General features: G+C 42.0%; 1 protein-coding gene across 2 annotated transcripts; it reads left to right on the forward strand.

The window, feature by feature from the left end:
* Positions 1-1921: 1921 nt before the first annotated feature.
* LOC102292217 (sodium/hydrogen exchanger 2) lies at positions 1922-14210 on the forward strand. 2 transcript variants are annotated; one of them, XM_042218452.1, is made up of 14 exons: positions 1922-3919; positions 4279-4501; positions 6130-6370; positions 6446-6696; positions 6796-7013; positions 7099-7295; positions 7381-7470; positions 7783-7853; positions 8030-8167; positions 8270-8366; positions 8486-8611; positions 9046-9109; positions 10338-11392; positions 14087-14210. In XM_042218452.1, the coding sequence occupies exons 1-13, from the start codon at positions 3673-3675 to the stop codon at positions 10520-10522; spliced, it is 2148 nt and encodes a 715-aa protein (XP_042074386.1). In that variant the 5' UTR covers positions 1922-3672; the 3' UTR covers positions 10523-11392; positions 14087-14210. The 2 variants fall into 2 exon arrangements, with proteins under 2 accessions (XP_042074386.1, XP_042074387.1); XM_042218453.1 differs by having other exon boundaries at positions 8489-8611.
* The last annotated feature ends 566 nt before the right edge of the window (positions 14211-14776 follow it).

Here is a 14776-nt window from a genome sequence, read left to right on the forward strand (position 1 = left end):
TCTGTGAAAAGAGATGGAAAACAGAGATTTAACTGAGGTTATCCTGTAATTAATAGATTAGAATTGGCAGTGTGATCAGGCTTTGTTATATGTAGCCTCTGTGTGGAGATTATGGCAGGTAAATCCAAGGTAATTTAGAGGAGCTAATCTAAAAATTGAATACAAAGACAAAGAACAGGGGTAAATTAGATTTAACTTGTGGGAGATGTATTAGTCCCAAACCGAGTGAACAGAGGAAATTAAGTTATTATGTTTCATCTGATATCTGATATAAGCTTGAAGTCTATTGAGATGGATTCAAATACCTCATGTTTGTTGTTAAATGTGTTCATCTGAACCCAGTCTAACTTAACACTTGTTTCAACCAAGTCAAACTATCAGTCCGTGGGTTTTTTGGTCAGTTTGCTCTGAGCTACAGTCTTTGTATTTTACTATCTGTCCATTACCAGCAGATTTATAATCATTTTCATCAATTCATTTTTAAGAGTTTTACTTCATCATGAATTCATTTTTATTTAAACCACTTCTCAATGACTTTCAGATTATGCTTAGCATTACATTTAGCTAAGCGTAGCTAAAGGTAATGCTATGATGGTTAAATGTTTTGGATATTCTTGTAGCTAACTTGTTATTATCATCATTATTTTTTAGCTAACTATGAAACAATTCTACCACTACTTTTTTCTGCTATGCTATTTAACGTCAGTTTAGTGTTTCACAATATGTTAATCCAGCCCGTTAGCTAACAGTTTCAGCTGTTTTTAGCTATACGTTTAGCTAGCTATTTCAAGTATTTATTATTCACTCTGGCCCAGTATTCATGCTATTCTAATCATTTTTGCCCTCTCTTTGTCTATTTGAAGTCCTTATTCATAACGCACGCCTGTTCAGGATCACACAATTTATTTACTAAAATATTTTTTAATTTTTCTGATTAGCAAAGCTAATATTGCCACATACCAACTACTACAGAGGTATCCCTGAGCAGTGTAGGCTACCTCATGTTTTGAATCACTTCCCCACTTCACATTGATAACATTATACCTTATTAGGGGCCCTATCCAGTGTAATTACACAAGTGTTTTCAGCTGGTTGATTAGACCTCAGTAAAGGCAGAAGCAAGCAGGAGTTATATAAGGTCTTGTGGTAGAAAGTGGAAGCTATTCAACTTTAACAGGTTCCGGCATCATCAAAAGGATGTGGTGTACTGGTATCCATGATGCATGCTGTTTACAGGGATTACAGGACATTAATTCATGCTTTAGCAAAATCAAGTGATATGAAAACCCATGACTGAAAATAGATTTTTTTTAAAACATAAAACTAAATTATCTGCAACTTAATAACTGAATTAAAATGGCATACCTGATTTAGGCTCGCACACAGGCAACATTAGAAATTTAGATTCAAGTCAGTTCAGAGCAGTTGTCTGACCTGAAACAGGACGGACAGCAGGCAGGAGGCTCTCAGTCAAGTCTGATACACAAGACAGTTTCCACCGTTTATAGGTTTGTACACCTACATTACACAACATTCATGGCTTTTCATGTCCTATAATTAAATTGAGTTCTAAGCAAATAAAATTAATGAAGTGATTAAATTAATTAAGAATTAGTAGCTTTATTCTTATGAATTTGCAATACAAAACTACATAGTGAAAACACTCAGATGAGAGGGCATCTCTACTTATAGCACAGGTGTATGTGTAAGGTGTGATGAACAGTGACTCTGTGTCATTAAATGTTCTTGTGAACAAGTAACTTGGTATTTAAGTTACTACTGTTAAAGTAAAAGATGAATGAAAAGGGATTTAGGGAAAAAAAAGTAAACTTTGTTAGAAAGATCCGAATTTATAATGTTTGTTTGTGCTGATATTCCCAATCATGTATTATAGAATTTACATTCATTTTTATACATTAATGGCAAGTTAGTTGATTATATATTACTTACATCCAACCACTCGAGGATCAAAGAATATTTCTGAGGGTGGCGTGAGTTGGAGTTGTACTGAAATTCTAAGGTGAACAAGGGGAACAGGAATAACTGCACAGTCCACGGATGTGAGATTGGGCGGAGCAACGCCTGTCTGTCAGCAATCCATGCGATGGAGGGTGTGTTTACTGATATTACCTCCTCTGTCTGTATCAGTGGCTGAATCGTGTAAAATGATTAAACGCTGTGCAGCATGTAGATGATGGACTGTGTGTAAACTGCAGAGGGTCAAGATGTTTCATCTCTGGTCTGACGTGGACTGACATGTCTTCCCATCACCTTCCTCACACGCGATTTGAAGTCTGCCAGGTTGATAGTCAGTAAGTTTGGACTTTGTCAACTTCTCCAGTAGAGGAATCAAACAGGATGTTTTTATCATTTCAATGGTATCTTCTCCTGCTTCAGACTCGGGTTGTAAATATGACTTAGAGTCACAGACGGACTTGCTGCTTCTTAGTTTCTCCAGCTGTTTTCTAACATGGCCAGAAGTTGCAGTCAGGCATTATGTGTTAATCAGAGGTGGAGAGGTCTGATCCTCAGTGAGTTCACTTGTAGGGAAGAAGGGACGAAGGGCAAAATCACTGAGGTAGTGAGGGTGTGTAAAAAAACCAAAACAACTCTTAGCTTTTAAATGTTCTCTTGGACTGGAGAAGAACAACTAACAACTTTCCAGAAGCACAAACAGATTTTAAAGCAACAGAAAAAAAAAAAATCACATGCCATCTGCCTAACATTTTGGAAAAGGGAACAAGTCACACAAGCAACATATTTTTAACTTTTTGTTTGTTTTCTGTGTAAATGACCCGTACAACTAAACTCACTGAACCAATTATTTTTGTGCACTTATACAGTGGAAGGCTTATTCTGACACAGATCCTTGTGTTTGCAGTGGAACTGACGGACTGCACGCATATTGGCATAAAATATGTAAAGACGATAAACCGAATTTAATAAGAAGCCAGTGGGAGGAAGAGATACTGTCTTGGCTGATAATTAAAGCCTTTTTCTCACCACTAGGCAACATATTTGTAACTGTAATTCAAACTATTTCAATAATCACAACATGCCGCATCAACAATAAGTTGCTTGTTTGAAATGAAAGATTGCAAATCAAATAAGCCACAGCAGAACACAAATTCCACCAAATGAAGCACTGCTACCACAGCATGAGAACAAACACTGAAAATGAGTCCATTATTGGAGAAGCCCTTTCTCTGCTAGGTAAACAAAATATATTAACAATTATTGCAATCTATCTAAGCTTTGTGCACAACAAACCATCAGTGCTAATACCCTGGCTGAATCTTGTGCATGTGTACTTGCATTACTTATGCCGTGGGGACACAAATGTGTGTACACAGGCACATATTGTGGACTTAAAGCAATTCCCTGTAATGGAAATAATCATATTTTGGGTTTTGTTTTGGCTTCCAGTTAGGGTTCATTTTCAGGAAATGGATGTAATGTTCTTTGAGTTGCTGATGAGACCGTCTGTGTGTGTGACACACCCCTTGAGCTCTGTGCTGCTGGTATCATTGCTAGCTCAGGGATTCCTGTGCACATTAGTGGCTGCATGAGTCCCAGTCAGGTTGTTTTGTGTGTCTCGCCCCCACCCCCCATCTCCATAGTCCCACTCCTATTCTCTGCCTCTCTCTGCTGTTGTCCCAGCATGGCTGCAGGATGACTGCTCTGTGGACTCTCTCTCTGCTGCTCTCTGCCAGTCTGCTGGGCTGTCTGGCCGTGACCTCTCCCGATGGGAGCCCTCTGCCGCACAATCTGCCCCCCTCGCTGGGCACCAACAGTAGCGATGGCAGCCTGTCTGTGGATCTACCCATGGCTCTGAGGGTGTTCAGCATGGACTATCACCACGTACAGGCTCCCTTTGAGATCGTGCTGTGGATCATGCTGGCCTCACTGGCCAAGCTGGGTAAGCCTCAGTTGTGCTCACACTCATCCACGAGAAGCCAGCTTTGTGTCAGATAGCTGGATGTTAATAACTTAGGTTACCTCCATTTAACATTTAATTTAGTTCATTAAACTTATTTCATATATAATATAATGTATATAATATCTATTATTTTTCTACATTTCTAGTTATTTCCAGGATTTTTTAAAACTCACACCAAACCTCAAGTTAACAATCTGTTCTATCAATGAAAGAGTTTATCTGAGTACAATGGTAGTAGTCCTCCCTCGGTATAGCTACAGAGCAATTTAGTCAGAACTCCACAAAGTTCGGATCCTGCTGATTTCCTTTTACTCCCTCTCCGTTTCTCATTCCCTCAGGTTTCCACTGGTCAGGTCGAGTCCCTGCAGTTGTCCCCGAAAGCTGCGTCCTCATCATGGTGGGCCTCCTGGTTGGAGGTGTGATCTATGGGGTGCGCCACTCTGCTCCACCGACTCTCAGCGCCGATGCTTTCTTCCTCTTTCTGCTGCCACCCATCGTGTTAGATGCGGGATACTTCCTGCCAGGCAGGCTGTTCTTTGAAAACCTTGGTACAATCCTCTGGTTGGTAGCTTTAAAATGTTTGATTTTTGTGTGTGTGCGTGTGTGTGGAGGCATTCGTATGTAGATTGCGTTGAACAGAATGAAAGTACACCATTTCCACATAAAATATGAGTAGAAAGAGTTTGATTTAAAAGTCAGAATTAGACTCTTTATTTTGGTTTTACCCTTTAAAGCCTTCTTCTACCTCTACGTCTGAATCATCAGTGTAAATTACACAATATAAAATAAAAATTCAAAAGAATAAATTGCAAAAAAAAAAAAAAGTCATGATGCACCAAATATGATACAAATTGAAATTCACAAACAGAAATCTATATTTTATTTATTTATTGTTTAAATTTCTTCAAATGATTTAATGAATGCTCTACTTTCAAAAACAATTGAATTTGTGGCAATTATTTCATGGTTCAGGCTCAGGGTTGAAATTTGAAACATCCAAATGATAATTATTTGATCTCCTGCTTAATTCATCATTTTGATCGTGTACCAAGAATTGGACAGTCTCAAATTTTTATGACGGTTTTATTCTAATGGAGAGAACCAAGATATAAACATCCCTGCATGTCACTGAGTGAAATGAGTATTTGGTTTCCTACAGCCCAGCCAGATTTCTGCCTCCCACAGAGTCACAGGATTGTTTGACTGGAATGGGTTAAAGCCGCGGTCCCCAACCCCCGGGGCATGGACCTGTATCGGTCCATGAGCCGTTTGGTACCGGGCTGCAAGAGTTGAAGCTTGGGTGTGAAATTTATGGTTTTCAGGGTTTTTATTGGTTGTTATTGTTATTTTTTTTAATCGTTTTTATTGTTAACTTGGTTTCCCTGGTTCTTTTCCCGTGGTTATGGATAGATCTTCTTTTTTTTGGGTACCGGTACTGGTTTTATTTTGTTGTATTTATCTGCAACAAAAATAGAGACTCTTCAATTCTTTGTAAGTGAGTGAACTTACAAATTCAGCAGGAGACCTAATAATCATTTCACCCCTCTGTGTCATGTATGGCTGTGTGGCAGACAGATGAAACAAAGGGAGTGAACTAAAGGAGGCAGTTTCATGTGCTGTAACACAGTGCTTGAAATAAAATACAAAAACAATAACAAATAGAAACTAATTAAAGATAAACTAGAAACTAACGAGAGGATGGGCAACAATTGTAAACACAGCTGGAACCGATACAGACTAATAGGACAGGGGAAGTAAAACTGAACATACTGTACAAGGATGAGAGACTGTCAAAATAAAACAGGAAGTACAATAAAAACAGAGAAGAAGACTAACACACACTGGCTGACACTGGGACCGGACAGAAACAGACATGGGGACATGACCGACAGGGGAACACAAAACACAGAGACAAGACATGAAGACAACGTGAAGACAAGGCTGAATGAACACAGAAGAAGACGAGACACTGAGGGAGGAAGAACTCTAAGATTACTAAGAACTGACCATGAACTTAGGAATCACATTGAATATTCAAAATAAACATGACGCACTGCAAATGTTACCACATTTGTCATATTTTGAGCTTATTTTTGTGGACCTGAGTGGCTAAAATCAGATATTCATCGAGCATTTGTTAAAGGTACCTGGAGCAGGTGTCTTAAAGCTGGTTTCTTGTGCATGTGCAGGTATGCAGTGCTGGGGACCTTGTGGAACGTCCTGGGCATCGGCCTGTCTCTGTACGGTGTTTGCCTGCTGGCTCAGAGCTCACTAGGAGATGTCTCTCTGCTCCACTGCCTGCTGTTTGGCTCCCTGATCGCTGCTGTAGACCCAGTGGCGGTGCTTTCTGTTTTCCAAGAGATGCAAGTTAACGAACAGCTGCATATCCTGGTGTTCGGAGAGTCACTGCTCAATGACGCCGTCACTGTGGTGAGGAGAGAAGCGGTGCGTGTTTCAGGTACCTAAATGAAACACTTGATACTCATAGACGTTTCTTCCTCTCAGGTGCTCTACAAGCTTTTTGAGTCCTTCCTCCGTCTGCCATCAGTGTCAGGGCTGGATGTTTTGCTGGGGGGCTGCAGGGTGGTGGTGGTCGGAATCGGGGGCTTGTGTGTAGGTCTCTTCTTCGGCCTGCTGGCAGCCCTCACCTCACGTTTTACCTCCAGGGCCCAAGTCATCGCCCCGCTCTTTGTCTTCCTCTATTCCTATTTGTCTTACCTTACCTCAGAGATGCTTCACCTCTCTGGGATCATGGCGTGAGTGCTGCTCAGAATCATCTGAATCCCAAAGACCACAAATTGTACACATTAGTATAAACATTAGTTAACTTTGCTTCCCCTTTCCCTGCCCTGCAGCATAGTGACCTGTGCTGCTACAATGAAACAGTACGTGGAAGCAAATGTGTCGGAGCGCAGCAACACCAGCATCCAGTACTTTCTGAAGATGTGGAGTAGCGTGAGCGAGACCTTAATCTTCATCTTCCTGGGAGTGTCCACCATACAGGACATCCACATGTGGAGCTGGCCGTTTGTGACTTCTACACTGCTGCTCTGTCTCATCTGGAGGGCCACGGGTATAAGTCTTCCCCGCACTTTAAAACAAGTTATATCACAAGATCAGCAAAGTGGATATCTAAACTCTTTCTCACTTCTTAAAAGGCGTGCTTTTGCTGACCGCGTTTGTGAACAAGCTCCGGAGGAACGCCGTGACCTTCCGAGACCAGTTCATCATCGCCTACGGTGGCCTGAGAGGGGCAATCTGTTTTTCCCTGGTCTTCCTGATTGATGACTTCCCAAAGAAACGACTCTTCATCACCACTACCATCGTGGTCATTCTCTTTACTGTCTTTGTACAGGTGGGGCAAACATGTTGGTGAATTGTAAGGAAAACAGTTTGTCATAGTTTGAAGGTGGATTTTATTTTCTGAGTCTGGTTTGCAGGGGATGACCATCAAGCCTCTGGTGGAGCTATTGTATGTGAAGAGGAAGAAGAGAGCTCTGCCTACTCTCAGTGAGGAGATCCACAGCAGGGTGAGAGATCACAGGAATCACAGCTAAGTGTGGATTTGTGATAGGGCTGTAGATAACTCTGGACACTACTGATTTTTAGATATCAGTAAATTAGCAAAGACTGTCAAGGATTATGATCTCAGAAGAGCAAGGCTTACTAACCAAAAGGAAACAAGGTGAGCTCGGTTTTTTCCTATGCAAAGCATACAATGTTTGAAGGATGCACTGAAGTGGATGGTGCACAGAGGGCAGCCTGTTTCATCATTTCTTTCAATACTTCCAAAGGATATCATTTTTTGCAAGTTATCTGCAAATAATCCTGTTTGTTGTTAGCTCATAGATCACCTGGTGGCAGGTATAGAGGACGTGGTTGGCTACTGGGGGCAGCACTACTGGAAAGACAAGTTAGTTTTCCGTGTTTAACTGTTACTTTGCCTTCTGCTTGTGTTTTATCATAAAGCGTTTGTTGTGCATATAAAAAGATAAAATATGAAATGACCAGCAGGTGGCAGCAAACACTATGCACATTTTCTACAAGTCACAGTATTGCCATCTGTGTGCTTGTGTGTGTGTGTGTGAGGTTTGAGCAGTTCAACAAGAAGTACCTTCGCCGTTTCCTCATCCGTAACGACCGCCAGGCTAGTTCCAGCATCCTCAGAGTTTACCAGGAGCTGGAGAGACGGGAGCAGAGGGGAGTCGAGGAGGAGGCCCCGCCGATGTAAGAAAATGGTTTTTGGACTGTGTCAGTGTTTGTCCTTAAAGTTCCCAGAATAACGGAAGAAAGGTTTGTGACCATAATCAGGGTTTTCTAAAAACCTAGAGTGGATCCTCGCTCCCAAGGGCGACCTCTGCTACCGGAGGAGATGGAAAGCATCAGGCGCATCCTCTCAAGAAACCTCCAAAACTTCAATAACAAGGTAAAGTTTCTATGCCACTGTTAGCTATTTCCTATTTCCAGCTACTATAACTTAGAAATTTCACAATGTGTATAATTCAGCTCCACACTTCTGGGCTCATGCATGTGTCCTCACTCCAGCAGACACCAGCCTACAGCAGACACACCCTGCACCAGGACACATTGGTGGACAGAACAAGGAAGCCCCTTTACAGACACCAAAGTCTGGGAGAAAGATACTCATACAACACAATCACACACTTTCAGGTGCATGCAAACTACCTGCATTTCCTCATATTCAGGTTTTATTGAACAGAATTAAAAAGACTGAATGGTTAGGAGAGTAAGTTCACAGGGTTGCAGGGGTGTCGAACTCCAGGCCTCAAGGGCCGGTGTCCTGCAGGTTTTAGATCTCACCCTGGGTCAACACACCTGAATCAAATGATTAGCTCCTTACCAGGTTTCTGGAAAACTTCAAGACTTATTGAGGAGGTACTTTAGCCATTTGAATGAGCTGTGTTGGATCAAGGACACATCGCCCTCGAGGCCTGGAGTTCGACACCTGTGGCTTGGTGGATTCATGTTGAAATACTGCATCCAAGTTTAGGAATCTGTTTAAACTCTACGTGAATGATGGAGTGTCGGTATCAGAGTAGAGAACATCCTCCATGGTGCTGTACTGTGTATTTCTACTTTTGCAGGGGGAGGATGGTGGGCTAAGTGAGCCACAGAGAGTGAGAACTGGACTTAGCAGATCTCACACAGGTAAAGACGCAGCCAGATGCACAGCCATGTGAAACAGAAAGTCTTGACAGGACTCTATGCAGTCCTATAAAAAAACAGCCAAGTCCTCTGCATGATTCAGCAGCTTGTAGGACCAACTTACGTAACAATAACTTGAATCATTAATTCTCTGTATGACCTTATCAGTCTCTCACATCATTGTCAATACATTTTTCCTGCTCTTCTTTACATCATTGCTTCAGTTCATTGCGGTTTTGCAGGTTCTCTGAATGTCCCACCACAGTTTTTAATGAAGCTGATGTCTGGACTTTGGCTCAGCCATGGTAACACCTCGATGTTTGGGATCATTACCATGCCAAATAACCTACTCTCAGCCAAACTTTAGCTCTCAGATAGCATTATATTTGACTCTAGATGACTTTGGTGCACTGAGTTAAACTCAATAACTGCAAGGTGCACGGGTCCCGCAGCCCCAAGACAAGCCCAAATCACCACCCCTCCACCACTGTGCCTGACAGCTCATATGCTGTGTTTAATTTTTCCAAACGTAACTGTGCATGATGGTGAGACAGCTCAAATTTGGTCTTGTTGGTCTGTCCAAATGACATTGTTTCAGAAGTTGTTTGTTCAGATGCAGCTTTTCAAAACTAAACCATGCTGCCATGGTCGTTTTTTCTCCTGGCACTCTAAAACAAGCCATAACTTATCTCGCCAACCATTCTGTCATGAAGTTTAACATTTAACATGCTAACTGAGGCCTGTGGAGTCGGACATGCAGCTCTTTGGTTTTTGCAGTTTCTCCAGGCTGCTACTTTCCAGGCTACATGACCAAAATTATGAATTAAGGCTGCTACTTTCCCCTCATATGGAACCAATAAGGGTGCACTTTGTTTTTTTATGTGATCGCATAGAGTCCGACAACCACTTTCTTTTTCAAATGTCTGTTTATCAAACTTATGTTGAACAAATGGAAAGCTTTACTTTTAAAGGCTTTTTGCTTTTCTTGCTAGTTAGTACGTAAGATTAAAACTCAGTCATCCTGTCTACTTCTGCAAAATTGTGTTTTAATTCATGCAGTTTTTTAACTGTGTGTTTGCTGTCTCTCAAACTTTCTGCTCTAACTTAAAGAAAAGAAAAAAAAACAAAAACAAAACAGCTTATTAGTATTTCTCTCCCTCCTGATCTTTGACCAGAAGCTTTTTTGATTTTGTGACTCTTGAGCTCACTTCACCCTCTTCCCTCTTGGCAGTGTGCTCCATTAGCCCACGATCCACTCTCTTGGACTCCTCAGACTCAGCTGGCCCGGCTCAGACTAGATCAATGGATCCAAAAGCTGCTAGAGAAGACCTAGTCTCTCCAAAACATCAGGAAACCATGGAGAGAGCCGCCAGGAAACACCTCAGCTTTGTTTTGGAGAATGAGAAGCAGCAATGAATGCAGACTGTGAGACACGGGGAGGGAGGGAGAAAAACATATGAAAGCAAAGAACTCAGCGTGTTCCATCATTTGAAGTGATAAGTACCTTGTATTCCTTTAAGCACAGAGTTGTGAGGTGCAAAGCAGAACTAGTAGAAGTCTTCAGCAATTTCATGGACGCATCCCAAGTAAATTCCTCATAAAATGAATTTAATGGTTTTATTTATTTATTTGCCGGCTACAATAAAGCTTTTCTCAGCTCTATGTTTCACCTCTTGAACAACTCTTGCATCTCCAGCCTAATTCATTTTCAAAGCACCATTCCCAGAGTAACACAAACATTACAAATACCTCGCAGTCATAAATGCTGATACCTGCTGCCCACAACGTCCTCACGCCAATCTTTCCTCTCCTTGTTTCCTTTACAAATGCACAGCAAAATACATACACTGGTAATCTGACGAGGACAGGCTTACTGCGTCCTAAAATAACTCCTGTCCCCCCACCTCCCTCTGTTTGACCTGCTCGGTTACTGTAGCATTTTTTCCCTCACAGCTCCCAGCATGCCAGGGAGTGGCTGAGAGAGGCTGGCCATGTTCTTTAGGATTGGGACTGGGCAGACAGCCTTCAGAGTGGACACAAGTAAGGAGTCACTGACCTGAAGACTAAAAGCTAAGAGGAATCATACTTTAAAGCGGGGTAAAGGCCGGAGTTATGAGGGTGGGAGCTGCAGCTCTGTCTGGGGGGATTTTTGGGGTAATAGGGACTCTGTGTTTCTTCCTGGCATTTGGTACTGACTACTGGCTGGTCGCAAGCGACAACTGCGGACCATATAGATGGCAAACACAAACGACACCGATGGGGGACAAAGATGCCAACAGGACTGAGGTAGGACAGATAGAAGTGCGATTCCTAACATACTGTAAGCAATCACTGATCACTTCCATCAAAACACATCGATTCAATAACAGCAACCGAAAATATTATTTTTAACTGGTCACACGTGAAAACCACAAAAAGAATAAACGGGGAAACCCGATCAGGTGCTGTGGACTCGCTGCTGTGCGAGCTATGCCACTATAAGATATTTAAAGATGTCCTGAAGCAATTTACAACCTTGTTTCCAAAGAAGCTGGGAGGCTGTGCAAAACACATTTATAATCACAGAACATATGAGTTTTAATTAAAACTAGAACAAGGAAAACAGCAAATGTTGAAGCAGAGGGATTTTGTTTTTAAAAGAAAAAAATATAAGTTTAGAATTTGATGCTACCGGCTGGGTCAGATGCTTTGCTGCAATATCGAATTCTTGAAACGTGGCAGTAGCGTTATTCTTTCTTGTAAGGATTCCAGCTGCCCAGCAGTTTGAACCTATCTTGCTCCAAATGTTTTGACTGGGCAACAGCTCCACCCATACTGGAATACATGCAGAACGTTGTTTGCTGATATCTTGTTGAAATAAGCAAGACCTTCCCTGAAACAAGACACTGCAATGCAGCATATGTTGCTCCAGAACCTGAATCCACTGGTCAGCATTACTGGTTACCTGAGTAATGCTGACTAACGGCTTAGGGGGTTGGGAAGCGCATCTGTAACTGGAAGGTTGCCGGTTCAATCCCCAGGCTCTCTGTCCTGCTCATTGTGTCCTTGGGCAAGACACTTTACCGTACTGGTGTTGGCCAGAGGGGCCAATGGCACAATATGGCAGCCTCGCTTCTGTCAGTCTACCCCAGGGCAGCTGTGGCTACAACCAGTGTGTGAGAGTGAATGAATAGTGGAATTGTAAAGCGCTTTGGGTGCCTTGAAAAGTGCTATATAAATACAATCCATTATTAATCTACTTCCATACCAACACAGGTACTGACTTTTAACTGTGTCAGGGCAGAGGACTCTTAACCTCTTTGGCCTGCAAGAGAAAGCAGTCAGGCTACAGTTTTCCACTTTGCCTCTTAGATAAGTTCAACTGGAGTGTTTTTAAAAAATATGTTTTTGTCTCTTTAATGGCATAGCAAAGGTCTTGCATTTGTGAATCCAGTAAAAGTTGCTGACTGACAATCATTATCAGAAGTCTTCCTGATTTGGAAACCACTGCATTTTTTTTTTTTTGGCCGATTACACTCTGCCCAAACGTGTGGGAGGCCAGGGATGTCTAAACTCATTTTACATAGTGGTTAGTACAGCCCAGTTTGATCTTAAATAGACTGGACCAGTAAAACTCCCCTTTCTGTCAGTGTAAAGACTTTGATCCAAACATTAAATCCATGAGATGTCTCAATATAAGAACAAGAAGTGCAGTTTAAACAGCATGCCTCAGTCTTTCCACATGATAAATTCGCAAAAGTACAGAAAAAGTTCAGCTTGCTCATTCCCTGCACTGTCCTCACTGGTACTTTACGAGTTGTTGGAGGTTTTCATCAGAAAAGCTGTAAAACGTATGAAAATACAGTTAAAGGTTCAAAATCAGTGGGCCTGATTGGAGCTGTTGCCGGGTTGATTCTGGCCCCCGGACCTTATGTTTGGCCTTCCTGTTGTAGGTGACTGCACTTCTGTAAAGTGTGCAGGAGAGGAGTTAGAAGAGACACGTGGACTTGTAGTTTGTATTTAGTGGCCTTTATGATCTTACCACAATACCTCCAAATGCACCTTTCATCAAACCCTCCCTGCTCATTACACACCTACATTCTTCCTGACTTCACATCCAGAGTTTGTGACACAGCATCCCATCATACACACTACAGTAGCATCTTTGTGAAGATGAGGATGGCTCTGGTTAAAATATGAACATGCTGATATTAAGCAAATAAGCAGCCGAGGTATTATTTCATGAATAGGAGACAAAAACAGGGATTATATAGAGTATGTCAGAGTAATCCACCCAGATGTTGAGATCTTTCAGTCTGGACCACAGCTGTGGACCACCCAGTCATCACACACTGACATCCTTGATAACCTTTTGCTGCTATCAGCATGCTGCTGAAAATTTGAGTGTATTTCATAGATTTAATATTTTTGGTCCATCACTTCGACTGCCAGCTGTAAAATAAAAGCGGTTCGGGGTAAGGTTTGACAAAACTGTGGCACCTTGATACGACTGTTTTTACACGGCGAGTAGGACTCTCACTGACGAGCCGGCTGAGCTTTATGTGTAAAATCAGTGGAGTGGCCCTTTAATTTTCCAGTTTATTCTCCCATGAAGCACTTGTGTGAAAGTTCAAAGAGTGCAACGTAAGGGATATATTTATAAAAGCTAATCCCCCAGTGAATTCCTCCGTAACATCACAGAAACAAAGTCTTTCATTTTCAATAAAACAGGATGATTAAAGTTGTTGTGTTATTCGGCGCCATCAATCATATTTCTGACAAGCGAGCAGAGAATATAAGTTCCCCCTCGAAAACCTCACAGACCAGCAGGCCATAATCAGAACCACGTTTGATGCCGTGGCTCCAGTGAAGTGGGGAATCACACAGAGCCGCGAGCGCAGACGTGTTGACAGCGCTGACAGAAAATGGGATTCATCCATCTTTAGGTATTCGAGCATCTATCTGTGTGATGTCAGTCTGTCTTCCATTTCTTTTTCTTAGACGCTGTTGGTGGAAGAAGCGAGTACCTCCCCTCCTTCCCTCACGCTGCACCACGAGGGCTTTTTCTGGCGCTGTGCGTTTCAGGTGGAGCCCACGACGCACGCAGTGCTGGCCACTCTCTTCAGTACGTAGGCGAAACTTTCCTCTAGTTAAGCTGAGCAAAGGTTTTGTTGGGAGTTGTCCAATGTGGTTGCGTGTCCCTTGCTCAACACTGCGGTCTCCTTGACATGCTACAAGTGCAGAAAAGAAAAATGCTCATATGTGACAGTAAATGTAAAGGATTGCTAAAATATGTTGTTTATGGGGTGTTTTGGGGCTTTTTGTTTTCCCCCGACTGCATTTTGCATTTGTGTCTTTTTTATTTTCTGCTGCACTTAATGTTTCATCACTGAATTGAAAAAGAAATCCAGAACAACCATTGAGCATATTGTTATTCAAGTGGCCTGATAGCTGAGTGTGCTTCTGCCACTCATTCAGACACTGCTTTTAGAAAATCTAGTCAATGATGGGAAATAAAAGGCAACAATAAAGTCAGTACTGAATTATGTGTAAGCCTTAATATGTCTGCTGTTTATTGTGGTTATAGACCTTTGCCCATTATTTTGAGTGATTATTTTTGTAAACCTTTCTCATTTTTTTAACTATAGCAAACCAGCCAGAGTCTAAGGTTTGCATCCATGGTTACCTCTT

This window comes from Haplochromis burtoni, unplaced genomic scaffold, assembly GCF_018398535.1.
Source record: "Haplochromis burtoni strain Fernald_Lab_line unplaced genomic scaffold, NCSU_Asbu1 Contig_19, whole genome shotgun sequence".
Classification (NCBI taxonomy): Eukaryota; Metazoa; Chordata; class Actinopteri; order Cichliformes; family Cichlidae; genus Haplochromis; species Haplochromis burtoni.